At 44.4% G+C, this 10,535-nt stretch overlaps 1 protein-coding gene across 1 annotated transcript in view; it reads left to right on the forward strand.

The window, feature by feature from the left end:
* MARK1 (microtubule affinity regulating kinase 1) overlaps nt 1-10,535 on the forward strand; it is a 1,129,886-nt gene that overhangs the window by 460,942 nt on the left and 658,409 nt on the right. Inside the window, exon 6 of the mRNA XM_088454765.1 lies at nt 9,645-9,710. Within this exon, the coding sequence (XP_088310891.1) occupies nt 9,645-9,710 (66 nt within the window). The remainder of the gene's footprint in view (nt 1-9,644; nt 9,711-10,535) is intronic.

A 10,535-nucleotide genomic window follows, 5' to 3' on the forward strand; every position in this document is an offset into this window, starting at 1 on the left:
TATTGGTAATGGATACAATGGTATCAGTGGATGACTATATAGCACAGGTGCACATGGATTGACGAGGCTATTGGTAAGGGATACAATGGTATCAGTGGATGACTATATAGCACAGGTGCACATGGAGTGACGAGGCTATTGGTAAGGGATACAATGGGATCAGTGGATGATTATATGGCACAGGTGCACATGGAGTGATGAGGCTATTGGTAAGGGATACAATGGGATCAGTGGATGATTATATGGCACAGGTGCACATGGAGTGATGAGGCTATTGGTAAGGGATACAATGGTATCAGTGGATGACTATATGGCACAGGTGCACATGGAGTGACGAGGCTATTGGTAAGGGATACAATGGGATCAGTGGATGATTATATGGCACAGGTGCACATGGAGTGACGAGGCTATTAGTAAGGGATACAATGGGATCAGTGGATGATTATATAGCACAGGTGCACATGGAGTGATGAGGCTATTGGTAAGGGATACAATGGGATCAGTGGGGAATTATATGGCACATGGAGTGACGAGGCTATTAGTAAGGGATACAATGGGATCAGTGGATGATTATATGGCACAGGTGCACATGGAGTGACAAGGCTATTGGTAATGGATACAATGGTATCAGTGGATGATTATATGGCACAGGTGCACATGGAGTGATGAGGCTATTGGTAAGGGATACAATGGGATCAGTGGATGATTATATGGCACAGGTGCACATGGAGTGATGAGGCTATTGGTAAGGGATACAATGGGATCTGTGGATGATTATATGGCACAGGTGCACATGGAGTGACAATGTTATTGGTAAGGGATACAATGGGATCTGTGGATGATTATATGGCACAGGTGCACATGTAGTGACGAGGCTATTGGTAAGGGATACAATGGGATCAGTGGTTGATTATATGGCACAGGTGCACATGGAGCGACGAGGCTATTGGTAAGAGATACAATGGGATCAGTGGAAGATTATATGGCACAGGTGCACATGGAGTGACGAGGCTATTGGTAAGGGATACAATGGGATCAGTGGATGTTTATATGGCACAGGTGCACATGGAGTGACGAGGCTATTGTTAAGGGATACAATGGGATTAGTGGATGACTATATAGCACAGGTGCACATGGAGTGACGAGGTTATTGGTAAGGGATACAATGGGATCAGTGGATGATTATATGGCACTGGTACACATGGAGTGACAAGGCTATTGGTAAGGGATACAATGGGATCAGTGGATGACTATATGGCACAGATGCACAAGGAGTGACGAGGCTATTGGTAAGGGATACAATGGGATCAGTGGATAATTATATGGCACAGGTGCACAAGGAGTGAGGAGGCTATTGGTAAGGGATACAATGGGATCAGTGGATGATTATATGGCACAGGTGCACATGGAGTGATGAGGTTATTGGTATGGGATACAATGGGATCAGTGGATGATTATATGGCACAGGTGCACATGGAGTGATTAGGTTATTGGTAAGGGACACAATGGGATCAGTGGATGATTATATGGCACAGGTGCACATGGAGTGACGAGTCTATTGGTAAGGGATTCAATGGGATCAGTAGATGATCATACGGCACAAATGTACAAGGAGTGATGAGGTTATTGGTAAGGGATACAATGGGATCAGTGGATGATTATATGGCACAGGTGCACAAGGAGTGACGAGGCTATTGGTAAGGGATACAATGGGATCAGTGGATAATTATATGGCACAGGTGCACAAGGAGTGAGGAGGCTACTGGTAAGGGATACAATGGGATCAGTGGATGATTATATGGCACAGGTGCACATGGAGTGATGAGGTTATTGGTATGGGATACAATGGGATCAGTGGATGATTATATGGCACAGGTGCACATGGAGTGAATAGGTTATTGGTAAGGGATACAATGGGATCAGTGGATGATTATATGGCACAGGTGCACAAGGAGTGACGGGTCTATTGGTAAGGGATACAATGGGATCAGTGGATGATCATACGGCACAAATGTACAAGGAGTGATGAGGCTATTGGTAAGGGATACAATGGGATCAGTGGATGATCATACGGCACAAATGTACATGGAGTGATGAGGTTATTGGTAAGGGATACAATGGGATCAGTGGATGATTATATGGCACAGGTGCACAAGGAGTGACGAGGCTATTGGTAAGGGATACAATGGGATCAGTGGATGATTATATATCACAGATGCACATGGAGTGACGAGGCTATTGGTAAGGGATACAATGGGATCAGTGGATGACTATATGGCACAGGTGCACAAGGAGTGACAAGGCTATTGGTAAGGGATACAATGGGATAGGTGGATGACTATATGGCACAGGTGCACATGGAGTGACGAGGCTATTGGTGATGGATACAATGGGATCAGTGTTAAATTATATGGCACAGATGCACATGGAGTGACGAGGCTATTGGTAAGGGATAAAATGGGATCAGTGTTAAATTATATAGCACAGATGCACATGGAGTGACAAGGTTATTGGTAAGGGATACAATGGGATCAGTGGAAGATTATAAGGCACAGGTACACATGGAGTGACGAGGTTATTGGTAAGGGATACAATGGGATCAGTGGATGATTATATGGCACAGGTGCACATGGAGTGACAAGGCTATTGGTAAGGGATACAATGGGATCAGTGGAAGATTATATGGCACAGGTGCACATGGAGTGATGATGCTATTGGTAAGGGATACAATGGGATCAGTGGAAGATTATATGGCACAGTTGCCCATAGAGTGATTAGGCTATTGGTAAGGGATACAATGGGATCAGTGGATGACTATATAGCACAGGTGCACATGGAGTGACGAGGCTATTGGTAAGGGATACAATGGGATCAGTGGATGACTATATGGCACAGGTACACATGGAGTGAAGAGGCTATTGGTAAGGGATACAATGGGATCAGTGGATGATCATACGGCACAAATGTACATGGAGTGATGAGGTTATTGGTAAGGGATACAATGGGATCAGTGGATGATTATATGGCACAGGTGCACTAGGAGTGACGAGGCTATTGGTAAGGGACACAATGGGATCAGTGGATGATTATATATCACAGATGCACATGGAGTGACGAGGCTATTGGTAAGGGATACAATGGGATCAGTGGATGACTATATGGCACAGGTGCACAAGGAGTGACACGGCTATTGGTAAGGGATACAATGGGATAGGTGGATGACTATATGGCACAGGTGCACATGGAGTGACGAGGCTATTGGTGATGGATACAATGGGATCAGTGTTAAATTATATGGCACAGATGCACATGGAGTGACGAGGCTATTGGTAAGGGATAAAATGGGATCAGTGTTAAATTATATAGCACAGATGCACATGGAGTGACGAGGTTATTGGTAAGGGATACAATGGGATCAGTGGAAGATTATATGGCACAGGTACACATGGAGTGACGAGGTTATTGGTAAGGGATACAATGGGATCAGTGGATGATTATATGGCACAGGTGCACATGGAGTGACAAGGCTATTGGTAAGGGATACAATGGGATCAGTGGAAGATTATATGGCACAGGTGCACATGGAGTGATGATGCTATTGGTAAGGGATACAATGGGATCAGTGGAAGATTATATGGCACAGTTGCCCATAGAGTGATTAGGCTATTGGTAAGGGATACAATGGGATCAGTGGATGATTATATGGCACAGGTGCACATGGAGTGACAAGGCTATTGGTAAGGGATACAGTGGTATCAGTGGATGACTATATGGCACAGGTGCACATGGAGTGATGAGGCTATTGGTAAGGGATACAATGGGATCAGTGGATGTTTATATGGCACAGGTGCACATGGAGTGACAAGGCTATTGGTAAGGGATACAATGGGATCAGTGGATGATTATATGGCACAGGTGCACATGGAGTGACGATGCTATTGGTAAGGGATACATTGGGATCAGTGGAAGATTATATGGCACAGGTGCACATGGAGTGATGATGCTATTGGTAAGGGATACAATGGGATCAGTGGAAGATTATATGGCACAGGTGCACATGGTGTGATGAGGCTATTGGTAAGGGATACAATGGGATCAGTGGATGACTATATGGCACAGGTGTACATGGAGTGACAAGGCTATTGGTAAGTGATACAATGGGATCAGTGGCTGATTATATGGCACAGGTGCACATGGAGTGATGATGTTATTGGTAAGGGATACAATGGGATCAGTGGATGATTATATGGCACAGGTGCACAAGGAATGACGAGGCTATTGGTAAGGGATACTATGGGATCAGTGGATGATTATATGGCACAGGTGCACAAAGAGTGATTAGGTTATTGGTAAGGGATACAATGGGATCAGTGGATGTTTATATGGCACTGGTGCACATGGAGTGATGAGGCTATTGGTAAGGGATACAATGGGATCAGTGGATGATTATATGGCACAGGTGCACATGGAGTGATGAGGCTATTGGTAAGGGATACAATGGGATCAGTGGATGATTATATGGCACAGGTGCACATGGAGTGATTAGGTTATTGGTAAGGGATACAATGGGATCAGTGGATGACTATATGGCACAGGTGCACAAGGAGTGACGAGGTTATTGGTAAGGGATACAATGGGATTAGTGGATGATTATATGGCAAAGGTGCACATGGAGTGATGAGGCTAATGGTAAGGGATACAATGGTATCAGTGGATGATTATATGGCACAGGTGCACATGGAGTGACGAGGCTATTGGTAATGGATACAATGGTATCAGTGGATGATTATATGGCACAGGTGCACATGGAGTGACGAGACTATTGGTAATGGATACAATGGTATCAGTGGATGATTATATGGCACAGGTGCACATGGAGTGACGAGATAATTGGTAAGGGATACAATGATTATATGGCACAGGTGCACATGGAGTGATGAGGCTATTGGTATGGGATACAATGGGATCAGTGGAAGATTATATGGCACAGGTGCACATGGAGTGATGAGGCTATTGGTAATGGATACAATGGTATCAGTGGATGACTATATAGCACAGGTGCACATGGATTGACGAGGCTATTGGTAAGGGATACAATGGTATCAGTGGATGACTATATAGCACAGGTGCACATGGAGTGACGAGGCTATTGGTAAGGGATACAATGGGATCAGTGGATGATTATATGGCACAGGTGCACATGGAGTGATGAGGCTATTGGTAAGGGATACAATGGGATCAGTGGATGATTATATGGCACAGGTGCACATGGAGTGATGAGGCTATTGGTAAGGGATACAATGGTATCAGTGGATGACTATATGGCACAGGTGCACATGGAGTGACGAGGCTATTGGTAAGGGATACAATGGGATCAGTGGATGATTATATGGCACAGGTGCACATGGAGTGACGAGGCTATTAGTAAGGGATACAATGGGATCAGTGGATGATTATATAGCACAGGTGCACATGGAGTGATGAGGCTATTGGTAAGGGATACAATGGGATCAGTGGATGATTATATGGCACAGGTGCACATGGAGTGATGAGGCTATTGGTAAGGGATACAATGGGATTAGTGGATGACTATATAGCACGGTGCACATGGAGTGACGAAGTTATTGGTAAGGGATACAAAGGGATCAGTGGATGATTATATGGCACTGGTACACATGGAGTGACAAGGCTATTGGTAAGGGATACAATGGGATCAGTGGATGACTATATGGCACAGATGCACAAGGAGTGACGAGGCTATTGGTAAGGGATACAATGGGATCAGTGGATAATTATATGGCACAGGTGCACAAGGAGTGAGGAGGCTATTGGTAAGGGATACAATGGAATCAGTGGATGATTATATGGCACAGGTGCACATGGAGTGATGAGGTTATTGGTATGGGATACAATGGGATCAGTGGATGATTATATGGCACAGGTGCACATGGAGTGATTAGGTTATTGGTAAGGGATACAATGGGATCAGTGGATGATTATATGGCACAGGTGCATATGGAGTGACGAGTCTATTGGTAAGGGATTCAATGGGATCAGTGGATGATCATACGGCACAAATGTACAAGGAGTGATGAGGTTATTGGTAAGGGATACAATGGGATCAGTGGATGATTATATGGCACAGGTGCACAAGGAGTGACGAGGCTATTGGTAAGGGATACAATGTGATCAGTGGATAATTATATGGCACAGGTGCACAAGGAGTGAGGAGGCTACTGGTAAGGGATACAATGGGATCAGTGGATGATTATATGGCACAGGTGCACATGGAGTGATGAGGTTATTGGTATGGGATACAATGGGATCAGTGGATGATTATATGGCACAGGTGCACATGGAGTGAATAGGTTATTGGTAAGGGATACATTGGGATCAGTGGATGATTATATGGCACAGGTGCACAAGGAGTGACGAGTCTATTGGTAAGGGATACAATGGGATCAGTGGATGATCATACGGCACAAATGTACAAGGAGTGATGAGGCTATTGGTAAGGGATACAATGGGATCAGTGGATGATTATATGGCACAGGTGCACATGGAGTGATCAGGTTATTGGTATGGGATACAATGGTATCAGTGGATGATTATATGGCACAGGTGCACATGGAGTGATGAGGCTATTGGTAAGGGATACAATGGGATCAGTGGATGATTATATGGCACAGGTGCACATGGAGTGATTAGGTTATTGGTAAGGGATCCAATGGGATCAGTGGATGATTATATGGCACAGGTGCACAAGGAGTGACGAGGCTATTGGTAAGGGATACAATGGGATCAGTGGATGACTATATGGCACATCTACACATGGAGTGATGAGGCTATTGGTAAGGGATACAATGGGATCAGTGGATGATCATACGGCACAAATGTACATGGAGTGATGAGGTTATTGGTAAGGGATACAATGGGATCAGTGGATGATTATATGGCACAGGTGCACAAGGAGTGACGAGGCTATTGGTAAGGGATACAATGGGATCAGTGGATGATTATATATCACAGATGCACATGGAGTGACGAGGCTATTGGTAAGGGATACAATGGGATCAGTGGATGACTATATGGCACAGGTGCACAAGGAGTGACAAGGCTATTGGTAAGGGATACAATGGGATAGGTGGATGACTATATGGCACAGGTGCACATGGAGTGACGAGGCTATTGGTGATGGATACAATGGGATCAGTGTTAAATTATATGGCACAGATGCACATGGAGTGACGAGGCTATTGGTAAGGGATAAAATGGGATCAGTGTTAAATTATATGGCACAGGTGCACAAGGAGTGACAAGGCTATTGGTAAGGGATACAATGGGATTAGTGGATGATTATATGGCAAAGGTGCACATGGAGTGATGAGGCTAATGGTAAGGGATACAATGGTATCAGTGGATGATTATATGGCACAGGTGCACATGGAGTGACGAGGCTATTGGTAATGGATACAATGGTATCAGTGGATGATTATATGCCACAGGTGCACATGGAGTGACGAGACTATTGGTAATGGATACAATGGTATCAGTGGATGATTATATGGCACAGGTGCACATGGAGTGACAAGACTATTGGTAAGGGATACAATGATTATATGGCACAGGTGCACATGGAGTGATGAGGCTATTGGTAATGGATACAATGGTATCAGTGGATGACTATATAGCACAGGTGCACATGGATTGACAAGGCTATTGGTTAAGGGATACAATGGTATCAGTGGATGACTATATAGCACAGGTGCACATGGAGTGACGAGGCTATTGGTAAGGGATACAATGGGATCAGTGGATGATTATATGGCACAGGTGCACATGGAGTGATGAGGCTATTGGTAAGGGATACAATGGGATCAGTGGATGATTATATGGCACAGGTGCACATGGAGTGATGAGGCTATTGGTAAGGGATACAATGGTATCAGTGGATGACTATATGGCACAGGTGCACATGAAGTGACGAGGCTATTGGTAAGGGATACAATGGGATCAGTGGATGATTATATGGCACAGGTGCACATGGAGTGACGAGGCTATTAGTAAGGGATACAATGGGATCAGTGGATGATTATATAGCACAGGTGCACATGGAGTGATGAGGCTATTGGTAAGGGATACAATGGGATCAGTGGGGAATTATATGGCACATGGAGTGACGAGGCTATTAGTAAGGGATACAATGGGATCAGTGGATGATTATATGGCACAGGTGCACATGGAGTGACAAGGCTATTGGTAATGGATACAATGGTATCAGTGGATGATTATATGGCACAGGTGCACATGGAGTGATGAGGCTATTGGTAAGGGATACAATGGGATCAGTGGATGATTATATGGCACAGGTGCACATGGAGTGTTGAGGCTATTGGTAAGGGATACAATGGGATCAGTGGATGACTATATAGCACAGGTGCACATGGAGTGACGAGACTATTGGTAATGGATACAATGGTATCAGTGGATGACTATATAGCACAGGTGCACATGGAGTGACGAGGCTATTGGTAAGGGATACAATGGGATTAGTGGATGACTATATAGCACAGGTGCACAAGGAGTGATGAGGCTATTGGTAAGGGATACAATGGGATCAGTGGATGACTATATGGCACAGGTGCACATGGAGTGATGTGGCTATTGGTAAGGGATACAGTGGGATCAGTGGATGATTATATGGCACAGGTGCACATGGAGTGATGAGGCTATTGGTAATGGATACAATGGTATCAGTGGATGACCATATAGCACAGGTGCACATGGAGTGACAAGGCTATTGGTAAGGGATACAATGGGATCAGTGGATGATTATATGGCACAGGTGCACATGGAGTGACAAGGCTATTGGTAATGGATACAATGGTATCAGTGGATGACTATATAGCACAGGCGCACATGGAGTGATTAGGCTATTCGTAAGGGATACAATGGGATCAGTGGATGACTATATGGCACAGGTGCACATGGAGTGATGTGGCTATTGGTAAGGGATACAATGGGATCAGTGGATGATTATATGGCACAGGTGCACATGGAGTGGCAAGGCTATTGGTAAGAGATACAATGGGATAAGTGGATGACTATATGTCACAGGTGCACATGGAGTGATGTGGCTATTGGTAATTGTGCAACTAGAATGCACTGGGAGACTGTGCTGATTCATTTTATATGTGACACTTGTATATCTGTGTGCGACTCTCTTTATTAGATTGCGAGTGCTAAGATGCAGCGGCTGCAACTTTTTGTTCTGTTTACAGACTCTGTCACACACACATATACAAGTGTCACACAGGAAATTGATCAGCACAGTCTCCTAGTTTGTCCTAGTCACATCGCATTGCGACTTAGATGCATTTTAGGGAAAATAAAAAGCCAGATGCTATCAGAGTTGCACCGGTCCTGGCAGCTCACACGTACCAGGCATGCCGCGCATACCATAATGAGTATAGATGTAGGAGGACACGTCTATTCTTTCCTATAGTGTAGTTGTAATTGGTTGCTATGGGCAACACATTTTTTTTTTTCTTCAAAGTTTTGGTAAATCTACCTCCAAGAGCAGAATGCAGGGTGAAAGAACAGATTGTAACTCAAGAAAATAACTTTCTCTTCTATTCTTTCAGTAAAACTTTTTGAAGTCATTGAAACTGAGAAGACCTTATACTTAATAATGGAGTATGCTAGTGGAGGTAAGTATATTCTCCATTCCTGTCTATGTTACGTTTATAAGAAATACGATTTTTACTTACTGTAAAATCTCTTCCTTGCAGTCCAGTTGGAGGATGCCATTATTTCTGGGTTATGCGTAGTGAGGTGTGGAGTCGGGCAATAACTAATTAAAAGTGGCACCCACCCCCTATATAACCCCTTCCCTTCCACTAGAACCTCAGTCTATGTTTAACAAAGTCGGAGAAAGACCCACAGAAGAACTGAGAAACCAGAAACCAGGAGGTAACTAGTATGAAACCAAATGGAGGGATTCCGGCATCCCCCAGATGGACTCCAAAGTAGAGATTTTACGATGCGTAATAATCGGATTTCCTTTTTCATCCATCTGGGGGATGCCATTACTTCTGAGATATACCAAAGCAAGCCAATTAAGGGGTAGGGAGCGTCGGTATCGAATTTTTGCCCAACACTGGTGTACCTGGCTCCAAATGTATGGAAGCGGTAACATTTTGTAAAAGTGTGTACGGATGAGCAGGTATGTGCTTTGCACAGCTGATCAACTGAGGCACCATGCCGTACAGCCCAAGAAGCCCCGACAGCACGAGTCGATTGTGCCTGAATTGTGTCCGGAACCATAACAATCGAGGACAAATATGCCTACCGAATGGCAGAAGTGACCCATCCAGCGAGGGATCGTTTCGAGGCAGGCCAGCCTCTTTTTGGTGCATCAATCAACACTAACAGGGAATCCGTATGCATCAAAGACGCAGTACGATCCAAGTAAATGTGTAACGTACATACCAACATTGTAAGGACGAAGCTTCACTAGTCACTGAATCCTTGCG

Source organism: Taudactylus pleione, unplaced genomic scaffold (genome assembly GCF_031769625.1).
Source record: "Taudactylus pleione unplaced genomic scaffold, aTauple2 ptg000631l, whole genome shotgun sequence".
Lineage (NCBI taxonomy): Eukaryota > Metazoa > Chordata > Amphibia > Anura > Myobatrachidae > Taudactylus > Taudactylus pleione.